Source organism: Neoarius graeffei, chromosome 24 (assembly GCF_027579695.1).
Source record: "Neoarius graeffei isolate fNeoGra1 chromosome 24, fNeoGra1.pri, whole genome shotgun sequence".
NCBI lineage: Eukaryota > Metazoa > Chordata > Actinopteri > Siluriformes > Ariidae > Neoarius > Neoarius graeffei.
The window spans coordinates 18,220,368-18,245,128 of NC_083592.1; the positions used below are offsets into that span (position 1 = coordinate 18,220,368).

The window sequence follows — 24,761 nt, forward strand, 5'->3', positions numbered from 1 at the left end:
CCCCATCTGTCCCTCTGAGTTACATGTTGATCCTGGGATTGAGATGCTGGCCTCTTCTGCCCCTCGGACCTGCTTGATCCATCCTGGTGCCCTGTGTCTGGTCGGAGTTTTATCGCCCCACTCCTGTGAAGGACGGCCCCATGAGGACAGTTGAGGGTTATACCTGTTAAAACTGTTAATATTATAGTCAGGCTGTCTGTTGTTGCCCAAATGAGGATGGGTTCCCTTTTGAGTCTGGTTCCTCTCGAGGTTTCTTCCTCATGTCGTCTGAGGGAGTTTTTCCTTGCCACCATCGCCACAGGCTTGCTCATTGGGGATAGATTAGGGATAAAATTAGCTCATGTTTTAAGTCGTTCAAATTCTGTAAAGCTGCTTTGCGACAATGTTTATTGTTAAAAGCGCTGTACAAATAAACTTGATTTAATTTGATTTGAAAAGTGGCAGAATCGCTTCACCTGAGTGTGATTAACCTATGTTTTGTGTGTGTTCTCCCCAGTACACCACGCCCCATTTAAGGAGGGAGAGTGAGAGCAGAGGGGAACTCATCCCCGGACGAGACGCTGGTGTGTGTGTGTGTGTGTGTGTGTGTGTGTGTGTGTGTGTCTCTGTGTTGGGAATATATTGTTAGACTGAAAAGTGTGGCAATAAAGCCGATGTACAAACCTGATCTCTGTCCTGCCGTCCTCTGTGCTCCACCCACTTGTAAGGAACTGCCACAGACACCCTCCCCAGCCCAAGCAATCTGAGTCAGTGGTACGGCTCAGAGGAAAGTTGCCAGCTCTGCAACGCCCTAAACCCAAGTTTACAACATATCCTGTCCAGTTGCAAGATAGCCCTGGCTCAGGGTAGGTACAGGTGGCGGCACGATCTGGTCCTGCGGAAGCTTGTGGAAGTCCTTGAGGTGAGGAGGATGGAAGCAGCCAAAGACCCTCCTTCCAAGACACAGACACTGATCTGCTTCGTTGGACAAGGGGCTGGAGCTCAGAACATCAGCCAGAGGGAGAGATCACCACTGTTAACACCTGGATGTGACTGGAACTTAAGGGTGGACCTTGATCGGCAGCTCAAGTTCCCACCAGAGATAACCACCACCTCTCTGAGACCAGTCGTCGTCCTGTGGTCCCCTGCAGTCAAGACAGCAATCCTGGCAGAGCTAACCGTCCCTTGGGAAGGAGGAATGGAGGCTGCTTTTGAAAGGAAGAGGGACAAATACATCGAGCTGGTAGCCAAGTGCCGAGAAGCTGGATGGTCGACCATTATCTACCCTGTGGAGGTTGGCTGCAAGGGGTTCATTGGAACATCCATCCAGCGCCTCCTCAGGAAGATTGGAGTGACCGGAACAAAGCTGAAGAGGGCATCCAGATACTTGGCAGAAGAGGCGGAAAGAGCCAGTTTCTGGCTGTGGCTGAGAAGGAAGGACAAGTTGTGGGGGAAAGAGGGGTCCTAGGGGTGGCTGCAGGGGGCGGCAGGGAGACGTTCCTGTCGTTGCTCCACTACCGTGAGATGTTCCAGGAATAATGGAGCGAAACATCAATGAAGGGTGGCTTCCGGCTGATGACCCTGCAGTTACCCCATTGGCACCGTCAGAGGTGCGTCAGGCAGTAATGCCATGCAGGTAGTCCTTACCTGTGCTTCTATCTGGCTTGTCCACGTGATCTTTAGCAAACTGCAGATGACCAGCAATGTTCTTTTTGGAGAGTAGTGGCTTTCTCCTTGCAACCCTGCCATGCACACCATTGTTGTTCAGTGTTCTCCTGATGGTGGACTCATGAACATTAACCAATGTGAGAGAGACCTTCAGTTGCTTAGAAATTACCCTGGGGTCCCTTGTGACCTCATCGACTATTACATGCCTTGCTCTTGGAGTGATCTTTGTTGGTCGACTGCTCCTGGGGAGGGTAACAATGGTCTTGAATTTCCTTCATTTGTACACAATCTGTCTGACTGTGGATTGGTGGAGTCCAAACTCTTTAGAGATGGTTTTGTAACTTTTTCCAGCCTGATGAGCATCAACAACGCTTTTTCTGAGGTCCTCAGAAATCTCCTTTGTTCGTGCCATGATACACTTCCACAAACATGTGTTGTGAAAATCAGACTTTGATAGATCCCTGTTCTTTAAATAAAACAGGGTGCCCACTCACACTTGATTGCCGTCCCATTGATTGAAAACACCTGACTAATTTCACCTTCAAATTAACTGCTAATCCTAGAGGTTCACATACTTTTACCACTCACAGATATGTAATATTGGATCATTTTCCTCAATAAATAAATGACCAAGTATAATATTTTTTGCCTCATTTGTTTAACTTGGTTATCTTTATCTACTTTTAGGACTTGTGTGAAAATCTGATGATGTTTTAGATCATATTTATGCAGAAATATTGAAAATTCTAAAGGGTTCACAAACTTTCAAGCACCACTGTAGCAATGCCTAAACTGTCAAACACTCACTTCAAATAAATCTTTTGTCTTATTAGTGCCATTAGTACATAAGTATTTTAATAAAATGGCAAAATGCATTTTTATGAAACAAATAGTGTAAATATACCAATTATTGTAGCTACCTTAATTTCTAAATCACTTCAAAAGTACAGTTCCACCCTTAAAGGTATGCTATGTAGGATTTAGTGGCATCTTGTGGTGAGTTTGCAGATTGCAACCAAATGGGGTCTCCCTCACCCCTCCCTTTCCAAGTGTGTATTCAAACCAACAATGGCAGTCAAGTGCAATAATATCTTTCTGCAGAATTGTGGCAGCACATGTGCAGCCACTGTTGTTTGGTTTATCTGGGCGACTTTTAGGCTAATCGACATTTCAGGAGTTTCAGTAGTTAATGATAAATTTGTTCTGATAAATAAAACTAACACTTCTGAATCTTTTTACAGTTTTCTTCCAAAAACTAAAAGCCTTGTATGTGATTTACCATCCTGGTGTTTACTTGGGCTTTATGTGTATACTTACAGTACATGGACGGGGGAACAACTTTAAATAGGCTTAAACAGTGAACATAATATTATTTTATTGGAGCCACCAAAACAAATACACAAGCAAGAATGCAACGTCACAGAGTTACCTCACATTTATTTCTTCTTTCAACTTCACTGACATTTACCAGGGCAGGGCTTAAGATGTCTCCTACAGTCTGTCTTCTTGCCAATGCTGGCTGCCACTTTTAAAAACGTGAAACACGCTCTCTAGAGCCAGTGTTTGGTTTGACAGTTCTGCACTACTGTAGAGGCACAACCTGCTGGCTCTCTGGAAGAGGACCTGCTCCCTATGTAGATATGAAAAACTAAAAGCCTTGTATGTGGTTAACCATCCTGGCTTAATGTGTACACTTACAGTACATGGATGGGGGGGAACAACTTTAAATAGGCTTAAACAGTGAACATAATATTATTTTATTGGAGCCACCAAAACAAATACACAAGCAAGAATGCAACGTCACTGACAGTTACCTCACATTTATCTCTTCTTTCAACTTCACTGACATTTACCAGGGCAGTGCTTAAAATGTCTCCTACAGTCTGTGTCTTCTTGCCAATGCTGGCTGCCACTTTTAAAAACGTGAAACACGCTCTCTAAAGCCAGTGTTTGGTTTGACAGTTCTGCACTCCTGTAGAGGCACAACCTGTTGGCTCTCTGGAAGAGGACCTGCTCCCTATGTAGATATGAAGAGCTCAATCTAAGCTTACGAAAACACTATGATTCATAGTTACAGGTGGTTATACACAAATGAAAACATAATTATCCATGTTATATTCTATTTCTGTTTATAGATCCCCCTAAATCCTACAAGGTGCACCTCTAAACTTAGACCACAACTCCTACCCGAATCCCATGCTCATGCAGAGTGACGTGACACCACATGCTGAGGTAAAACCTGATTCAGGCTTTAAGATGGCTGCTGCTGTTTTTAGCTATACCATCACATTTTGTCCATTTTTATGAATAAAAAAGTGTCATCTAATATCAGAAACGGTTAATTATCTAAACACAAAGCTTCTTGAAGAATGTGTGTGATGAATTTAGGCAGGTAGTTTTCATAATGATAAACTGGCAGATATATTTTACTTGTTAGCATTGTTGCACCAGTACGTTTGGGATATGGTTCAAACTGTTATATTTTCACTGTATGACTCCTTTAGCTCTGTACAGTGGAGGAAAGTATTCACAATATTCTTGAGTCCCATAATGCATCATGATATGAAGCGCTTTGAGTTCAGTGCAAAACTGGGGTCCTATAAATCTTATACTAGCATTGCATGTTTTTGAAGTGGAACTAAAGGTTCCAAACTAAGAATTCTCCATAAAACCTATTCAGAAAACTACTGTGAGGAAGGATGGTGTCCAGCCCAGTGGTACAGATTAAGGCATATTTATAAATATATATAATTTATATTATATATAAATATATAATAAATAAATATATATTATTTATAAATTATAATGAAAATATATGACCTGCTGATGTGCTACAGTGGTCTGTACAGTAAATTCATAAACAAAATCCCAATGCAGGATGTCATAAAGTTTAAATGAAAATCAGTGATGCTGATCAGCATGGTGGTGTAGTGTCACCTCACAGCAAGAAGGTCCTGGGTTCGAGCCCAGCGGCTGATGAGGGCCTTTCTGTGTGGAGTTTGCATGTTCTCCCTGCATCTGCGTGGGTTTCCTTCGGGTGCTCCGGTTTCCCCTATAGCCCAAAGACATGCAGGTTAGGCTAATTGGTGGCTCAAAGTTGACCATAGGTGTGAATGTGAGTGTGAATGGTTGTTTGTCTCTATGTGTTAGCCCTGCGATGACCTGGCGACTTGTCCAGGGTGTACCCTGCCTCTCTTGCCCATAGTCATCTGGGATAGGCTCCAGCTTGCCTGCGACCCTGAACAGGATAAGCGGCTACAGATAATGGATGGGTGGATGGACAGCAATGCTGATTTTATCCATGAAAACATTCATTGATATATGTTTTCACCAAATTATAGGCACAATATATACTCATTATTAATGATAGAATTTGTATTTTACATTTAATTATTGTTATACAGCTGTGGCGAACTATACCATTGTATGAGCATCAACAAGTCACTGTTGATATTTAGTTCTGAATGACACTAATGACTGAAATGTTAATAGCAGCCTGGAAAGGGATTTACTGTCTTGAACTGGCTGAGTATAAACAGCTGATTTTATCATGCATCTCTTCATAGAATTGTATTGTCGTAGTTGAATGTTGCCCTTTCCAAGATGGGGACACGTTGACGTGTCGCGGTAGCTAGAAATCTTGTCGCGTTTGGTCGGAGGTCATACATTTTAGTGCAGTGTGGTTGGTGGGCGGGGCTTGTGTTCTGACCCGCCCGCTCCATGACGCACAGTTACGCGAGTGAGGAACGAGAAGATAAAACAGCTCTTTCCTCTCTAGTTTCGCCACTCTCTTCTAGGACTTTTATGTGTATAGCTTTTCCTATTGCGCACTATAGAGGCTGAAGTATGGCCAGTTTAAGAACGCTGCGGAAATTGTGCCAGCGCGCTCAGCACCATGTATGTAACCTTCATTTGTCGGTGTCGAGGTAAGAGTCCTGTCTTTCTGTCCCAATCGATAAGACAATATGGATGTGTGCCTACTAAATTAATTTGATGTCTCTCTATTTTTTTTTTAAAAGTTGTCATTGTATTTACAATCGCGCTTGACCCTGACCCCATCCTGTAGTCTGAGCGCGGACCTGCGGGCTTTAATTCTGATCACAGTTCTGAGACACTTCGGAGGATACAATTGACTTTCATGTTCCCGTGGGAGCTTGTTTTAACATCAGTAATAAAGATTTTAAACCCAATAGCGAGCTTGCTTAGTAATCACGCTAATTAGCGCGCGCCCTCGTGCGGCTTGCCGGCGGATCACGCGTCATTTGTGAATGATGAAATTCTGATCACAGTTCTGAGACACTTCGGAGGACACAACCGACTTTCATGTTGTTCCCATGGGAGCTTGTTTTAACATCAGGAAGAAGCATTTTAAACCCGATAGTGAGCTTGCTTAGTAATCGCGCTAATTAACCCGCGCCCTCGTGCGGCTTGCCGGTGGATCACGCGTCTTTTGCGGATGATGAAATCCTGTAGAAAGCTTGCACTGAACCGAGTAAAGGCGTCCGCCGCAGCTGGATCAGTAGCAAATCTTCTATTCAGGCATTGAACTTGAGGTTTATCCTCATATGAGGCTAACAAAATAAACAATAAATAACTAAAAAGAATACGGAATATATACACACTAGGTCTAACCCATGAGGCAGTTATCAAGCCTTGAATCAGAAATTTGATGGACAGTGACCCTTCAGAACTGGAGATGTAAACTCTGAAATGTATGTAAATTAGTGTGTAACTATCTCTCTTGTGACCTGTAAATTTGCCAGCGCGTGCTGATGCTAATTGACTATCATGTGTAGCATGTGGTCGATAATTTCCCTGGCTGAGACGGCGTGTGACAAAAGCACGCAAGAAGACATGTTTCTTATTAAAGAAGCAGCCTTTATTTGTCACACATGAATTAAAGCATTGTGAAATTCTTTCTCTGCATTTAACCCATCCGAAGTAGTGAACACACATATACCCAGGGCAGTGGGCAGTTGAGGATTAGGTGCCTTGTTCAAGGGCACTTCAGCCATGGTTGTAGTGGGAGGAGAAAGTGTTCATTCACTCCTCCTACCGACACATTTTCCTGCTGGTCCATGGAATCGAACTAACAACCTTTTAAAGGTCTAAGACCTGTTTATGGTTGCTCAGGTTTGTGTTGGTCCAGGGGTGTCCAGTCCCAGAGTGTACACAATTTGGAACACACCCAAGTTCGACTGTTGAGTTGTCTTTGAACAGAGCTTTGACCAGCTATGATAAATCCCAGTTTAGAGAAAAGTCTCATCACTGGCTGACAAAGATTAAGGACCAGCAGTGTGGCAAAAAAAGTCAGATATTGAGGATATAACTGCTAGAGCTCTTAAGGTACTGAGAAATAATTTTGAAGGCAGTTACTTTTAATGCTGCGGAGTCCTAATCAAAATTATGGCTGGCCATTCTTCTACTTCAACAGGCTGGCTTGCACCATACCAAATGGCTCATAATGTGGCTTCTTATGGGGGGGGGGGAAGTAGTACCCAAGGGTCAGTGGACTTTACATTTAAATTATCTTGGGTGCCAGTACAAATACAAACTGAAAGATGCATAAAGATTATATCCATATTACTTCAAGCTTAAAATTTAAATGGCAGTGATGATACAACCTGCACATGAATGAAGACCAGGAATAATATTTGTGTTCCTGTTGTTAAAGTGATCATTGCCAATTAGATGTATGTAATCAAATTATTCATGATCTACTCTCTGCTCTGAACGTTGACTTCTCTCCCTCAGGCCAGAAGCTGTGGTCATCTCTGGTAAGAAGCTGGCACGTCAGATCCGTGATGAGGCACGTGTTGATGTAGAGAAATGGGTTTCAACTGGCCACAGACGACCTCATCTTAGTGTGTTGCTAGTGGGTGATGATCCAGCCAGCCATTCTTATGTACTCAACAAGACGCGTGCTGCTGCTGATGTAGGTAAGGTCGTATGATTTTTTTTTTTTGTGTATGTATGTACACTTTTTTTTTTTTTCTAAATTCATAAAAATTACGTGCATATCCACAATATATTGCATTAACGTTGCAATAGGGCTGCATGATATGGACAAAGAAAATGATGCTTGAAGTTGCTGGACATCAAGGTGGCACATTAATACTAACACCCCCACCCCCCAAAAAAAGTTTGTTTTTTTTTTCTTCAGTCCCTAAAGAAGAGCAACTACTTTATTCATCACACGCTTGTGAAATTCCTCACTGCATTTAACCCATCTGAAGCAGTGAACACACGTGAGCAATGAGCACACATGCGTATGCAGGGCAGTGGGCAGCCATGCTAACAGCGCCTGGGGAGCAGTTGGGAGTTAGGTGCCTCGCTCAAGGGCACCTCAGCCCAAGGCTGTCCCATATTAACCTAACCGCATGTCTTTGAACTGTGGGGGAAACCGGAGCACCCGGAGGAAACCCACGCAGACATGGGGGGAGAGAGACACACGGAGTACTGTGCACATGCAAAGGAATGTTGTAATGGAAATGTGACTTCAAAAAATTTCATAATGGAATTAAATGTAGTAGTCCAAAGTACAATTTGTACAGTTTTATAAGGAAATTGGCAAGTTTCACTGAGCATCTTGCAGAACTGGTTCTTCTGGAGACTTTGACAGTCACATATGCTTCTTATTTTCAGTAAAACTCTGCAGCTGTCATTATTTTGTCTGAAAAGTGGTCTCTTGTGTAATATGCGGTTTTCTTTTCTGACTTAGTTTTCTGTAACTTTTTATTAAATGTTCTAGTTGGAAATTTAAAATATTAGTACTTATTCAGTAATGGTGTGTGTTTTTTACTGGTATAGACATGACTCATAATTACTACTTATTTCTTGTTTACTTGTATCAGGGTTTTTTGTTTTTTTAAATGGGGGTTTTGTGGGTGTCAACAAATGCAAATAGTTGTTGTAATTTACACATGTACATACAAGTGTGAAGAACGTCCAGGGGTGGCTTTTTGGGGGGTATTTTTGAAATGTACTCCATCATGTGGCCCAACACTGCTTGACATTTATTGATGAAGTGGGAAATGTATCATAAGGATACTGGTTTTTGACTTTTGTAGTTGTGTTCCAATTCATTGGTTAAAATAATCTCAATTTTCCTGTAGATGGGGTGGTTCTAGAGGAGATGATGATGTTTTTGTTTTTATCTTTTTGTGCTGGCTCTCTTGGGTTGTGTATAGGTATCACAAGTGAAACCATACTAAAACCCTCTTCTATCTCTGAGGAAGAACTGATGGAGTTGATTGACAAACTCAATTCTGACCACAGAGTGGATGGTCTTCTGGTCCAGTTGCCTCTACCTGGTAGGATTATAAATTTAAACACTGTCTTTTATGATGTGCCTTTTGGGTTTGTTTGTCAGGATATAGTGTAAGCTGCTATTTCATTAGGTAACCCTATTGTATACAGACATGTGAATTATTGGTACAACTTTGTTTCCCAACAAGGGGAGCGCAATGATTAAAACATCCCTATATATATATATATATATATATATATATATATATATATATATATATATATAATATGTGATTCCACGCTTATGGGTACTGAAATGGGGACATGAACTTATTTTTAAAAATTCACCTAAAACCATTTCTTTTTTTTTTACCATCAGGTCACAAAACATGTAATCTTTAATGAATGATATGTAAAAAGCTAACTTTAATTTTCTGAGATGTAATAACATATGCCAAAGTCAGAACGTAACAGAAGTGTTGTGGACATATATATTCTCAATTTTAACAATGTAGAATTACTTTTTGAAACATAGGAAGGTGATGTTTTAGCAAATATAATTAATAAACATGTGTAATAGAATAAACATACACATTATTTCAATAAGATTAACATGGTATATAGCTAGGTTGTAATTAATTTGTAACAGACGCGAGATGGACAATCGTAACAGAAGTAATGTAACAGACATCATTTTGGAACTCATAGGCTTGACTTTGGCATATAAATATGTTTTTATTACATCTCAGAAAATTAAAGTTATCTTTTAACGTATCATTCATTAAAGATTACATGTTTTGTGACCTGATGGTAAAAAAAGAAATGGTTTTTGGTGAATTTTTAAAAATAAGTTCATGTCCCCATTTCAGTACCCATAAGCGTGGAATCACTCATGTGTGTATATGTATGTGTGTGTATATGCAATGCATTCTCTAATTTTTACTGATTTGGTTGTAGATAACTGAAATTCAGTGTACAAGTACTGACCATCTGTAACTGTGCACAAATGACTGACTATTAATGGACCACTACAGGACCTGGAAATGGGCATGTGAGACTAGTAAATGCAGGGCTCGAAATTCTTTTTTTTTTTTTTTTTTCACCAGCCAGCTGGACTAGTTACCTTCCAAAGTAACTAGCCAAACAGAAAATCAACTCGCCAAAACTTGTTCATATATGAATTTTACTTCTGTCAAAAATGACACAAAAGAGAGTAGTTACCATTGTTCATGACTAATGTGCATTTATTTCAAGACATGAGTATTTTGATAACTTTTTTTTTTTTTGCAAACTTTACAAACTGGCATTTGCTGTTCCACGTCCTCCTCGCAATATCCAAAAAAATGCCAGATGACTGACCCCTTACTAGTTCTTTTCAGAACCAATTCGTCTGCTTCCATTTTTAATTTGTCGCTGAAATTGATCGAGCTTGCACACCATTATGCAGCACCAGCGATTGTACAAACTGAGTCAGCGCTGTAAACCGGAACTAGAAAATCTTCCCGCAAGCAGTGTTGCCAGGTACTGCTGAAGTTTTCCAGCCCGAAATGTGTTCAAAACCTGCCAAAATGCACTTAAAACTGCCCAATCTGGCAACACTGCCCGCAAGTTCCTTTCAGCACCTAGATGTCACCCAGGATTGGTTGGTGAGTGCGTGACATTGTTTTCTTTACCCTTGGGCAGCCTCTCGCGTTACTGCCTGAGGGACAGGGAGAAAACCACTGGAAAAGGTTTTAAACAAACGCAACAAACACGAAACAAACGCAAGTCGGCAGATGACCATAAAATACTCGATAGTTACGATATAATAAATTTATGTATCTCACACAGAATTTTCAGAGATATATCGAGTATATTCAATATATTGCACAGCCCTAGTCTGAATCTTCGCTTCATATATATTTTTTATTTTCAACTAGCCAGCCCGGCTGGCTAGTGACAGGAATTACCCGCCAAATGACAAATTAAGTCGCCTCGGGCGACTGGACCACCGCAAATTTCGAGCCCTGAAATGTATACCTACAAAGTGACATGTATATCTGATGAATGTTAAATCTTTGTACAAGTCTGCCTTAAAGTTACAAAAGATCACTTGTAATTTGAATCATGATTAAAATTATTTGACTCTCTGACCTGCAGAACACATTGATGAGCGGCGTATATGTAATGCAGTTAGTCCAGATAAAGATGTTGATGGATTCCATGTGGTCAACGTTGGCCGTATGTGTTTGGACCAGTCCTCTATGTTGCCAGCCACACCATGGGGAGTATGGGAAATCATTAAGCGTACAGGTTAGGAGTACTTTATCATTAAATGATCTCATCTCATTATCTCTAGCTGCTTTATCCTGTTCCACAGGGTCGCAGGCAAGCTGGAGCCTATCCCAGCTGACTGCGGGCGAAAGGCGGGGTACACCCTGGACAAGTTGCCAGGTCATCACATGGCTGATACACAGACAACCATTAACACCTACGGTCAATTTATAGTCACTAGTTAACCTAACCTGCATGTCTTTGGACTGTGGGGGAAACCGGAGCACCCGGAGGAAACCCACGGGGAGAACATGCAAACTCCACACAGAAAGGCCCTCACCAGCCACGGGGCTCGAACCCGGACCTTGCTGTGAGGCGACAGCGCTAACCACTACACCACCGTGCCGCCCCTAATGATATAACGAATCATATTTATTTAAATGGGTCCCAGCCCAATTATTTTTATATATTATTTTGACTGTCAAAGCACAGTTTTTGTTTTACAACTGGGTTAAAAGCTAGAAGTAATACAGTGCATAAAATGTTTACAAGCTTGAATGCTGAAGGAAAAAGTTGTATTGGTATTTCTGATAACTCTCTTCTCTTTTCAAAGGCATTCCTACTTTTGGAAAAAATGTATTGGTAGCTGGTCGGTCTAAGAATGTGGGCATGCCAATCGCTATGCTTTTACACACAGATGGAAGACATGAAAGGCCAGGAGGTAAGTTAGTGCTATACAGTACTAATGTAAAGGGATCCCAGCAATCCTAGATCCATTTTCTGTAGACTGGAATATTAGCATAAGATGCTGGGTTTGTTATTGGGGGGGAATAATCTGAGAGAATTCTGAAACAAGTTAACTTGCTGTTATAACATGCTGGTTATTGGAATGTATTTACTTGATGTGAATTTCACTAAAATATTATACCGGTACAGTGTGGACCCATAGGGTCTTCTAGCACCTACACTTTACAGTGTGGGGAAATAATAAGGAATTTTAAGCAGACTGCCACCGGACAGACAAGTCTGAAATGTCTGTCTGTCCAAATTTCAGCCTGTCCGAATGATGGGCCAAAGGCCCAGAAAAATGCGTCCAGGGATCCAGGGCCCACCTTAGGGTCCTGGAAGCTGAAGGGCTTTAGATACCTGGAGATGGGTTCTCTGCTATTTCCAGGCATGTTTGTGATCTTCAAAGGCAAAATTAGTTGCTAATTGCACTACAAATTAAATACAATTTACAAGAATGTCTGTCAGACAATTGAAGAGAAAAACACTTAGTTATACCCAAGCAAACTAGTACACACAGGTCCGTTCCATGTCTAGAAAAAAAGTATGGGGGGGGCAAGGATGTTCCAGTTGGCTGTGTGTGTCTGTTTTTATTTATATATATTTATATATATATATATATATATATATATATATATATATTAAACCCCCCCCCCAATTTAATTCAAAACACTTCATTTGTCCCCTGGGGCAATTAAAATCTTTTATACTACGTTTATAAGTCTATAAGAAACTTGGTAATTAAGACTGGAATATTAGATGATGCTAGGTTCGTTAAAATTTTGAGTACGAGATTCGAAGTAACTTTGTAACAAAGACTTTTAATATGACTCAAAACTAGACCTGGTCATATCATTTGGCATTCAGGCTAAAATCTGCTGGACTAGATCTTAGAAAATAAACATTCTATTTAAATTTTTTTTTTTAAATGGTTATGAAGATGGATTGATGTAAACTAACAATTCATGTGAATAATTGAAAATGAGGAACTCGCACAACGAAGATATCCGTCTCCAAAAGTCACATGTCTATGCAGAATGGATGACTTCATGGAGGCTGCCGTTGCAAATGTGTTAACCAATCAGGAAAAAAAAAAAAACCCAGTCGTTTCTGGCAGCACTCTGATGTCATTTGGGCATAAGACACAGAAGCTGCACATAGCGAGTAAGACTTGAAGATGCCCCTGGCTGGAGATTATTTCATAAGTTTATATGAAAAAAAAAATTGAAGTTCCATTTCTCTAACAGAAAAGTGTGTGTGTGGGGGGGGGGATGATACTGATAAACAGTAAGGGAATGGTGAACAGCTGATGTATTCCTATGTGACTGAATGGGGGAGGTAACGTTTTCATATTTATATCCCCGGTACAAGTAGTGCTAAACAACCTACAAACAGATCTGCGTACAATCTGACTTGCCTAAATCTGTCAAAGAGGCAAGTGCGTGAGTTTTTACACGTTCCTGGCAGCATAAGTACTTGTTAGCATGCTTGGCATACTCTCAACTCCTTCATGAAAAACTTCAAGATATCACCAGGCAAGCCTATCATAATTACCGTAGTAGTGTCCAACCCCTGCAGCAATGCAGAAAGGGGGTAAACAAAAACTGCTTCACTCGGCTCATGTGCTCTGAACATTTTGAAAATTTTCACTCAAACAACTCTGATGCACTGGCATTGGGAATACTGTACAAGCCAGTGCTGAATCCAGATGCAGTTCCCACAATCTTCGGCCAAAAAGCAGACGACAAACAAAACAACACAATCAGTAGTCCGCAAAAGTGAAGTTCAAAGGGTAAGAAAACACACACACATATAACTTTTTTTTTTTTTTTTTTTTTTAAATGGCTTCCCTAAGTTTTTATTAAGCCTGATTTGTTATTTTGAGTTCCTTTGGGCATAAACGTAAGAATTGCTGATGCAGCAAAGCGGCTTGATTGTTGGGTGTCTTGCTTTGATTTAGTGTTTTAGTAATGACTGACTTAAAACAACTCCAATAAATATTATTCACTTGTGTGTAACTAATTGATATGGTAATGCTTGTTTTTCATGATCATTATTTGTGTCATTGTCCGACATACTCGAGGAAATCAGTGAAGAAACGTCACTGGCGCTATGGTCCATTTTGTCGAATATGGCTGTGTATTGTAAGTGACATCACACTTGACATAAACCATTCAGTTCTTTTAGGTATGCAGGAATTTTTGTGAAATAGTGGACGTTGATCAGTGTAATCTAGTCAAACACGTGATAATTTTAAGAAACAGGTGAAACAGTTTTTATGGAGTAAATTCCAAACCTGTGTGTGTGACCATTGCTGCCCTCCCCAGGAGTGGTCGACCAACAAAGATCACTCCAAGAGCAAGGCGTGTAATAGTTGGCGAGGTCACAAAGGACTCCAGGGTAACTTCTAAGCAGCTGAAGCCCTCTCTCACATTGGCTAATGTGAGAGGCCTGTGAGTGGCAAAAGTATGTGAACCTTTGCTTTCAGTATCTGGTGTGACCCTCTTGTGCGGCAATAACTGCAACTAAATGGTTCCAGTAACTGTTGATCAAGAGAACTCAGTTAAACAGATGAGACAAAAATATTATACTTGGTCATTTCTTTATGGAGGAAAATTATCCAAGATTACATATCTGTGAGTGGTAACATTTGCTGCATCTGGGCCAGGACAGCTTGCCATCATTGATGGAACATGAGTCCACCATCAGGAGAGCGCTGAACAACAATGGTGTGCATGGCAGGGTTGCAAGGAAAAAGCCACTGCTCTCCAAAAAGAACATTGCTGCTTGTCTGCAGTTTGCTGAAGATCACGTGGACAAGCCAGAAGGCTATTGGAAAAATGTTCTGTGGATGGATGAGACCAAAATAGAAATTTTTGGTTTAAATGAGAACCGTTCTGTTTGGAGAAAGAAACTGTGCATTCCAGCATAAGACCCTTATCCCATCTGTGAAACATGGTGGTGGTAGTATCATGGTTTGGGCCTGTTTTGCTGCATCTGGGCCAGGACAGCTTGCCATCATTGATGGAACAATGAATTCTGAATTATACCAGTGAATTTTAAAGGAAAATGTCAGGGCATTTCTCCGTGAACTGAATCTCAAGAGAAGGTGGGTCATGCAGCAAGACAACGACCCTAAGCACACTAGTCGTTCTACCAAAGAATGGTTAAAGAAGAATAAAGTTAATGTTTTGGAATGGCCAAGTCAAAGTCCTGACCTTAATCCAATTAAAATGTTGTGGAAGGACCTGAAGCAAACAGTTCATATGAGGAAACCCACCAGCATCCCAAAGCTGTTCTGTACAGAGGAATGGGCTAAAATTCCTCCAAGCTGGTGTGCAGGACTGATCATCAGTTCCTGGAACCATTTAGTTGCAGTTATTGCTGCACAAGAGGGTCACACCAGATACTGAAAGTAAAGGTTCACATACTTTTGCCACTCACAGGTATGTAACATTTGATCATTTTCCTCAAGAAACAAATGACCAAGTATAATATTTTTGTCTCATTTGTTTAACTGGGTTCTCTTTTTCTACTTGGGACTTGTGTGAAAATCTGATTTTACGTCGTATTTATGCAGAAAAATATAAAAAATTCTAAAGGGTTCACAAACTTTCGTGTGTGTGTGTCTCAGAAACTGGTCTCTCATTTGGGACATTATGGTCAAAAATACATTTTTCTAATTTTACTTAACACTCAATGTTTCTTTTGTCATATTTTAATAAGAATAAAGATGGCATCTTACTTTATCTGGCCTCCACTGTGGAAAATTTTAACGATGTTCTGAAGTTCACTCGTGTAACATGGAAACGTATGCATTTAAAAATGCTCTTTAATAACCAAGGAATATCTTTTTCTGTACATATTTTTTAAAATGCAATTATTGGACAGAAAAACAAACTGTTTAAATTTTACTCCTTAGTTTTGAATGTTCATCAGTTATCATACATTTTATTAAACTTTAATTTGTTGTGCCTGCAGGATGTCCTGTAGATAACCCCTTATTTTGTACTAAATTATCAATTAGCATAATGGCAATGTACAGACACAAGTTTGAAACTGTCACACAATATCCCATTGATTTATTCAATTATTTGCTTTTTCATCACTAACGTAACATGGAAACACTTTTTTAAAACTAGTTTTTTACAGTGAAGATATTACTTATCACATCTGAACGAGTTGCAGATTTACACACTGCATTAAAATGTAATCATTCTCAACTTAAAGTTAAATTATATTTTGATTACAATTCAAGTTTTTGTAAAATTGATTTACATATAAACTACAGGAATAATTAAAGCCTCTCCTTCACAGAGGAGTGAAAATATTGAATAAATTTCCTCTTATTGATTGCTTGGGTTAATGCCAAGTTATGATAACTGAATTGATTATTCACTTAAATATGAATGATACATTTTGGGTATTTGATATGGCGAAATAGGACTGTTTGCAAAATGACAGTGAAATATAAGCAGTATCAGTGATAAAAATGACCCTTTCAATAGTGCATACCGTCAAAACAATCCATTTTCTCATCCTGATCAATTACATACAAAGAACTACTAAGATATAGAATAAATGTGACTTTTCCTTGATATGAAACTTCAATCAATTTCGCCTATAATCTGTGAAAGAGGGGCTTTAAATACAAGGAGGCACAGACAGCTGACCACTTCCGTGTTACGAACGGAAGATAAAATCGTTAATTCCACAGTTGCTCACAATTAATATAAATTCTTTTCCGCTAACTGTGTGACTTATTTCTGTGAGGAACTGAAACAGCGACACATTTAAAAAAAAAAAAAAACTCATTCACTCTTTATGGTTACAAGTTCACTCTCGTAATGAGGAAGCACGATCTCAGACAGCTGTCCACTTCATTACAAACGTGAGATAAAATCATTAATTCCAATAAAATCATTATTTCTCACAAATCACATCAACTTTTCTCAGCTCTGTCTGTTATTATCGCTTCTGAAAGGAAATGAAACGGTTGGCCACCTTATTGTAATAATTCTTGTTCCCATTTTATGGTTTAAAAGCTCACTATTGTAATAAACGATTACATGTGGCCGTTTCCATATTACGAAAGTGTGAAGTTTTAAATTCTCTAATTCCTCATAAATATAAATTCTTCACAGCTAGGCCCGATGGTCATCAACTATTAATGTCAAAGTTATTCAATATGAGATGCCGAGAACTAAGCTGATAATGTGGCTCATTGTGACCAAATATTCAAATCCATCATCGTGGCAAAATGACTGACCGTGGATTCTATCAAAAGTTCGATCTAAATTGACCATGGTTGCAAAATATTGGCCAAAAATACGCAAACACTACAAAATATATGAAAGTAAGATGAAAAAACATTCTATTGCCTTGTACTGCAAGACTAAAACAAAATAAAACTGTCACCTCACCTTTTCAGTGATAATGTCCGAACAGATCACTCGTGTAACAAAGACCGCAAATGGAAGCACGATCAACTTCTAACTGTTGGAGTGGAAAATTCCATTCTACACATGCAAATTGTTAATGTGTGTCCCTCCCCATACACAACACGCTATGGTAAAAAAAAAAATAGACCACAACTCGTTTTATAGCTCAGAAATTCATACAAGACCAGCTACCATTGTATTCTTTCAGCTATTTTCAGCTTTCGTTTTAAAAAACAAAATTGCAGATTTATAACTAAATTTTTATATGTCGTAGTGATTAAGTTACTACTTTTGGTGAGGTAATGACCTTGACCCTGGGGTTTTCTGTTTAGATCAAAACACACGATTGTATTGGTTTTGGGTATGCAGAAAATGGAGTTACAACGGTGATCAAATATTTTGCATGATTTATTATGGTTATGATTATTCTGTGAGCGCACCAATCCTTAGGTGTATAAAGTTATAACTTAAAATACAATTAGTGATAACTGTGGACTTTTCAGTGGACTACAACCTTTTTAAGGGAATGTGATGTAGTCAACCATTTATCATGTCCCAGATCAAGCTGCCATTTTTCCACAAATTTGCAGAATTTTTGCCAAATTCTGAACAGAGTATTCACATCAAAGATTTAGTTTTATCTGTTTCTTTTTCATTTTATTTCAAATTAAAACCAACATCATTCAAAACTGTAGTTTATTGACTGAGTATATTTAGTGGGGTACCCCCACAGTATCAGTTTCTGAGACGCATGTACCGGTGTGTGTGTGTGTGTATTTTGATTTTCATCGCTGTTTTTATGCAATTGTCAATTTATTATTGTCTTATTTTGTTTACTGCTGTTATCAAGAGGATCACATTGGAAATAAGTGTATTTTATACTTTGCGTTGTCCTTGGTGCTATTTATACTGTATCTCTTGCATGTATGAATTTTACCAAATAAATCCATACCAGCAGCTCAGGTGTTTCTGGCAATATTTCCGCCTTTTTCCGTACAAGTGAATCTTCCTGTAATGTTCACATGAATCCTTTATAGTAAAGCAGTGTTTACCCTCTTTCTGCATTGCCGTGGGGGTTGGACTGCCTACTGTCATCTGAGGGAGTTTTTCCTTGCCACCGTCTCTACAGGCGTGCTCGTTGGGGATAAAATTAGCTCATGTTTTAAGTCGTTCAAATTCTGTAAAGCTGCTTTGCGACAATGTTTATTGTTAAGCGCTATACAAATAAACTTGACTTAACTACTATGGTAATTTATGGTAGGCTAGCCTGGGGACGTCTTGAAGTTTTTCATGAATGAGTCGAGAGCATGCTAATGAGTAGTATAACAGTTTCAGCCTTATTTTACAAGTAAATAGTTCAGATTTGCATACAAGTCAGGGTTGCAGCTCATGAATGCGCCATTTCATATGTATAGTGAAAAAATCGACATTATCACCTGAGTAGACCTTTTTGCTTTGCCCCTTCAGTACTGAAGTATACACTCAGCCTTGTGCCCAAATGACGTCATGCATCGCCCTTCCAACAGGCAACATGGCAGCCTCCTGGTGGCATTAGAGTAGCAATACAAAAACGCTCACACTTTTTTTTTTTTTTTTTTCCTTCTTTCTCTCCCCCTTATAAACAGTCAAACATGCCTGAAACTACAGGCTCTCAATATTAAAAGCTACCAACCCATACATGTATTTACTTTGCATTTTCTATTCCTTTAAAATCTAAATCTACATCCTCCGAAGCATCTGACTGCCATTCTCGTTATGAATTTAAAAAAAAAAATTGCACATAACATTGATTAGTAGTTTGACACTTAACAATACTGTACTGCAAAATTTCATGTAAACTGAACTCTTAATCAATTGACTGGATTAATCCGATATGGTCAACCCTAAAACACTAGTTCAACTGCATCATGCAATAAAAACAGTGAATACTGACTTACTTAGTGTGCTATTCTGGGAGAGGGAGGTGCCTATAAATTTTGGCAGAGCTGAGACCTTTGGTGGCAGAGTTATGAACTTTTAAATCCCCACACGTGTGAGCAGTTGGAGCCAGGGCTCATGCTAAAGCTTTCTGCGCTCACTCCTGACATTGGATCCGGCCTAGCCTGGAATGGTTTGAGAGGTCTTGGGGAGAAGGCTGTACCTGTTAATTTTGGCGGGACAATCGGTGGCTGAGTTATGAATTTTTAAAGTTGCATCCTCGGGGGGGTCCCCTGTTTCACAGGCAGTGTTATGACCAGGTACATTAGCGCCCCCCCCCCATTTATTTATTTATTTATTTATTTAAATGGGCCATCTGGTCCAGTGCTTTTTGAAATACAGGCAGACGTGAAAATTACCAGTTGACTTTTGACCCCACCCCACATGCGTGTGCACATGCTAGAATGAAAAAACCTTTTGTTTTGTAAATCTGATTTTGGGTTTTGTGTTTGGGGGGGGGGGGGGGAATGATGGATTTTTATATTTCTCTCCTGTATGGAACTAGTCTTCAGGTAGTTTTTATTATAGAAGGAAATCAATTACAAATGTAAGACTTGGTAGTTAAAAGCTTTTTTTTAAGAGCCAACTTTTTTTTGTTGCAGTATTGGACAAATCCAAGACATTCAAAGACATGCAGTTAGGTTAACATGGGGCAGCCATGGCCTGAGGTTGGGCTGAACTGCCCTTGAGCGAAGCACCTAACCCACAACTGCTCCCTGAGTGCTCTAGCATAGCTGCCTACTTGTGTGTGTGCTCATTGCTCACTTGGGTGTATTCACTGCTTCAGATGGGTTAAATGAAGGCATTAAATTTCACTGTGTGCTCAAGTCTGTGCTTGAGTGTACGTGTAACAAAGAAAGGCTTCTTTGCTTTGCTTTTCTCAGAGACACATTCTGTCTCTACTTTAAAGATATATTTTCACAGAAGTTCAAATTGTTCTTGTTTATTCTGTGATTACTTGAATGTTTTGGGTTTTTGCTTTTAATATGGCAGAATAACTGTTTGTATTGATGCTCTTCTGCTTCTTTAGGTGATGCTACAGTTACGATCTCTCACCGTTACACACCAAAGGAGCAACTTTGTCAACACACACAAATTGCTGACATCATTGTTTCAGCAGCAGGTAACAACTCTCTCTAGCATTTGTCATTTTCCAGTCTACGTGTGTTCTACATTCATAATATGCATTAAAGTAAACTTAATAGCTGTAACAGTGCAGGTGATTAGTCAGAAATTAAACATAGTATTGGTTTTTTGGTTGATTTTTTTTTTTTTTCTGTACATTTGGTGGTTTCAGATGGTGTTGCTCAATTTTCTCAAAGGAAAATTACTAAGATTTTATCTCTAATGCTCTTGAAGGTATTCCTAACCTCATCACTGCAGATATGATAAAAGAAGGAGCAGCTGTCATTGACGTGGGTATCAACAGAATACAGGACCCTTTGACTGGAAAGGATAGACTTGTTGGCGATGTGGACTTTGAAGGTAAAGATGAGAGGAAGTGGAATTGAAAGAAATGAGTCCCCATTTCAGTAAAACATCTGTCTGGTGTCTCTAGTGGGGTGTGGGTGATTTTTTTTTTTTTTAAACATTTGAGTTTAGTAAAACAACACTTAAATGATCAACATAGTGCTTGAGGACCTCCTTCTTAGAGATGAATATCCCTACCTGCCTTCTGTCATGATCCTTGCCCTGATCCTGAACCCTACTCATTGCAGGATTATAGTCAAAGCTGAGCTGCTGATAGACATCATGGCCAGGTATCCTGAGCACATATGGTCCTAATCAGTACCTGTGTGTGCTCAGGATAACCCAAAAGAAAGCATGTGGCATGTGAAACATGGACAGTCATTTCCTTACTACCGAGAAGGCAATCTACAATAATTTCTCAAATTCATTGCATAAAACAAGGTTATGTTTCAAATAGTTTTTCTTTCACACAAACAACAGATTTAGTTTACTTTTCTTTGCTCCTCATTTAACAGGTAGCTGAGATTATTCACCTTTAGACACACTTAACTGGTGCAAAAAAATCTTCACAAAAATGCAACTTTAGGAACTTGCATCTTCATTTACTAAGTTTGTTAAACCTTCTTTCTGGACCCCACCACCTCTTGCATTTTTAAAGATTAAAAAAATTAACTTATGATTTCCAAAGCTATGATGCTGATACTGAATCTTTTTTTTTTAATAGGGGTACGAAAGAAGGCCAGCTATATCACTCCAGTCCCAGGAGGTGTTGGACCCATGACTGTTGCAATGTTAATGAAAAATACTATTAAGGCAGCAAAAATTCTCCTTTTGACCCCTCCACAGCGAATGCATATGGTAGCATCCTCCTAACACCCCTGTTTAGCACACTCCTTGTGTTTCATAATTCCACAGCCCTCTTTGGGAGCAGAGGGCAATGCAATAGCACCAAGTCCTATTTTTGGTAGGTCACTTGGTTTGTAAATCACAACACAAGCCAAGTCAGTTATGCCATGAACTATTTGAACATACTAAAGGCTGAGTGAAGCTTATTAACTGCTTATTACTGTTATGGCTCCTTTTTCAAACATACAGTTTGAAACACACTTATGAAAGCCTTGTTAAATTAGGTGAAACACTAAACTTTGCAGTTCATTGTTCTTCCAGGAGTCAAGGTCTTCACTACCTGTCTACATAACGCTTCAAGTGTATTACTTAAGAGTTTTGCTGTTAGCGCTTTATATATTGTTTTTGTTTTACTTTTGTAAAAGATGTAATTTGCAAATGCAAAAAATATTTAAATATTTATTTCTCTTCAATGTACAGTACCAGTCAAATGTGTGGACACTTCAAAGTGGTGTCCCGTCCCCCCCCCCCCCCCCCCCCCCCCCCCCCCCCCATTTTGACTATTTTCTAAATTGTATAACAATACTGAAGACATCAAAACTATGAAATAACATAATGTATGTGGTAAACAAAAGGGTTGTTTTTTTTTTGTTTTGTTTGTTTTTTTAAATGTGTGTTATAGCCACCATTTACCTTGATGCTTTGCACACTATTGGCATTACCTTAACCAGCTTTGAGGTAGTCACCTGAATGCTTTTCAGTTAAACAAGTGTCTTGTAAAAAGTTAATGGAATTTTTTTTTTTTTTTTTGCCTCCTTGATGCATTTGAGATAATCAAATAATAAATTAAAATACAGTAAATAGTACTGTTCCACAACTGTAGTAATCGTATGTCAAGAGCTGCTCAACTAAGTAGTGAGAAAGGAGTCCATTACCTGAAGTAATAAAGATAATTAGGTGTGTCAACTTTTGACAGTTACTGCAAGTACATTTTTGGCTGGAACTGCAGCATTAGGACTAGAAGTCATGTGATTTCCTTATTAAAACTTATTTTCTTTTTCCTCCCATGAATGGGGTGAATACAAATATCAGTCCATCTAATGAGGGCTTCTTTTAGTGTCTTGTGCTATTTAATAAAGGAGGTTCACTCAATAATACTTGCTGATCTGATGAAATAAGGTGTTTTGTCATTTTAATATTATTTTCTTGTCTTGTTTGAGTGTAGCAAGGCATGTAATCTTGGAGCAGTGAACGAGACAATCAGTATTTATGCTATGAGTAGAGATAACACACATGGCATGTCAGAATTCTGTGTGAGAAATGAAGCTTTAAGTTAGTGCTGCAGGTGCCTTTTTATATGTGCAAAACAAATAAAGCTTGGATTAAATGTTTATGGGTTTTTAATATTTTTATTTTTAAAAAGGGTTTATTTCTGTACAGTGTAATGACGTAGCACTCATTTTGATTTAGGACCAGGCTTTTCAATAAGCAGGACAGTTGCTAATATCTGTTCATATACTCACCTGGTTTGTTGCTAGGATGGATACGTGTGTGTCTGTTAGATTAGATAAACCTTTATTGATCCCTGTTGGAGGATTCCCTCAGGGAAATTAAGATTCCAGCAGCATCATTACAGATAAACAGAGAAAAGAAAGTGAAAAACTTCTAGATAAATTAAGTACTTACATATACAAATATAAAAAGAATAAGATATGGGGGAGAGGAGAAGGGGGAGAGATATTGCATATTATATTGCACATTGTCTGGTATTGTTTGTTAGGCTCCTTTCTGTCCTCCTGTCCCCCCCCCAGAGAGTTGTAGTACAGTCTGATGGCGTGAGGGGACAAAGGAGTTTGTCTGTTCGTCCTGTACTTGGGAAGGAGCATTCCGTCACTGAACAGGCTCCTCTGGTTTCTGATGATGGTGTGCAGAGGGTGACTGGCATCGTCCATGATGTTCAATTGTTTGTCCATAGCCCTCTCTCTGCCACCGTCACCAGAGAGTCCAGCTTCACGCTGACCACAGAGCCGGCCTGCCTGATCAGTTTGTCCAGCTTGGATGTGCTCCCCCCCTCCCAGCACACCATGGTGTAAAACAGGACACTGGCGACCACGGACTGATAGAACATCCACAGGAGTTTCCTGCAGATGTTAAAGGATCGCAGCCTCCTAAGGAAGTATAGCCTGCTTTTTCCCTTCCTGTATAAGTGATTGGTGTTGCAAGTCCTGTCCAGCCACAAATACACATGTATATTGTGTGTGTGTAAAAGTTGTTTGCTTTAATCTTCTCCAGTTGTTAACTGTGGTATGACCAGGCAAAGCAGGCAACCAGGTGGGTACTGGCAGATGACTAAATTAGGGAGAAAATGTGGAGGCTTGGAATGATGTAGGAACAGAAATATTTGCAGCACAAGCTATTGGTTATCATTCTTTAACCACTGAACCTGCCATTCTTGCTGCTTTCAGGTTGTCCTGCAACTCTTCTTGCATATCTGCTGGTTCCTCTCTTACCTTCCTTATCATAAGTCTTGTACATATTGGCAGAATTGACAAAGTTGACTTGATGCATCTGAGAGCATGTTGTGACGTTGTGCATGCCACACTGATCTAAGAACCAAGTTTCCTTTCCAGCTGAATAATATAAACCACCTGTACTTACAAGGATATTTAAGTTATTTGCTATTATTCTGTAACTTTTTACACAAGTGTTTAATAATGTCCCTGAGAACTTTCAAAAGTTCCTTCTTATCATATTCATGACTTCTGCACAAAAACTTCCTAGTCCATTGTTATTATGAAACTAGGTGTAATTTGCACAGACTACTTTTTGCAACATTGATATCAACAAGCCCAATTCCATAAATTTGGGACACAGTGTGAAACATCAATTAAAAAAAACAAGACACTGTGCAAATCTTGGAAACCCTACATTTCAGTGAAAATAGTACAAAGAAAATGTATCAAATGTTGAAATTGAGATTTTGTTTATTGAAAAATATATGCTCATTTTGAATTTGATGTTCAAAAAAAGTTGGGACATTCACAACAGAAGACTGAAAATATGTAATGCTTTAAAAAGTCTAATTTGGTTAAT

At 39.3% G+C, this 24,761-nt stretch overlaps 1 protein-coding gene across 2 annotated transcripts; it reads left to right on the top strand.

Moving 5' to 3' along the window:
* The first annotated feature begins 5,383 nt into the window (after positions 1–5,383).
* mthfd2 (methylenetetrahydrofolate dehydrogenase (NADP+ dependent) 2, methenyltetrahydrofolate cyclohydrolase) lies at positions 5,384–22,201 on the top strand. 2 transcript variants are annotated; one of them, XM_060906852.1, is made up of 8 exons: positions 5,384–5,573; positions 7,402–7,586; positions 8,838–8,960; positions 11,035–11,187; positions 11,762–11,869; positions 20,383–20,475; positions 20,712–20,837; positions 21,547–22,201. In XM_060906852.1, exons 1-8 carry the CDS (start codon positions 5,494–5,496, stop codon positions 21,693–21,695), a joined length of 1,017 nt encoding a protein of 338 aa, XP_060762835.1. In that variant the 5' UTR covers positions 5,384–5,493; the 3' UTR covers positions 21,696–22,201. The 2 variants fall into 2 exon arrangements, with proteins under 2 accessions (XP_060762835.1, XP_060762837.1); XM_060906854.1 differs by having other exon boundaries at positions 8,886–8,960.
* Positions 22,202–24,761: the final 2,560 nt, after the last annotated feature.

Excerpts from the sequence above, each read along its gene's own strand:
- mthfd2 (XM_060906852.1), top strand. The coding sequence starts at position 5,494 with ATGGCCAGTTTAAGAACGCTGCGGAAATTGTGCCAGCGCGCTCAGCAC. Across the intron at positions 8,961-11,034 it reads GGTCCAGTTGCCTCTACCTG|AACACATTGATGAGCGGCGT; the intron begins GTAGGATTATAA and ends TCTGACCTGCAG. Across the intron at positions 20,476-20,711 it reads CATCATTGTTTCAGCAGCAG|GTATTCCTAACCTCATCACT; the intron begins GTAACAACTCTC and ends ATGCTCTTGAAG.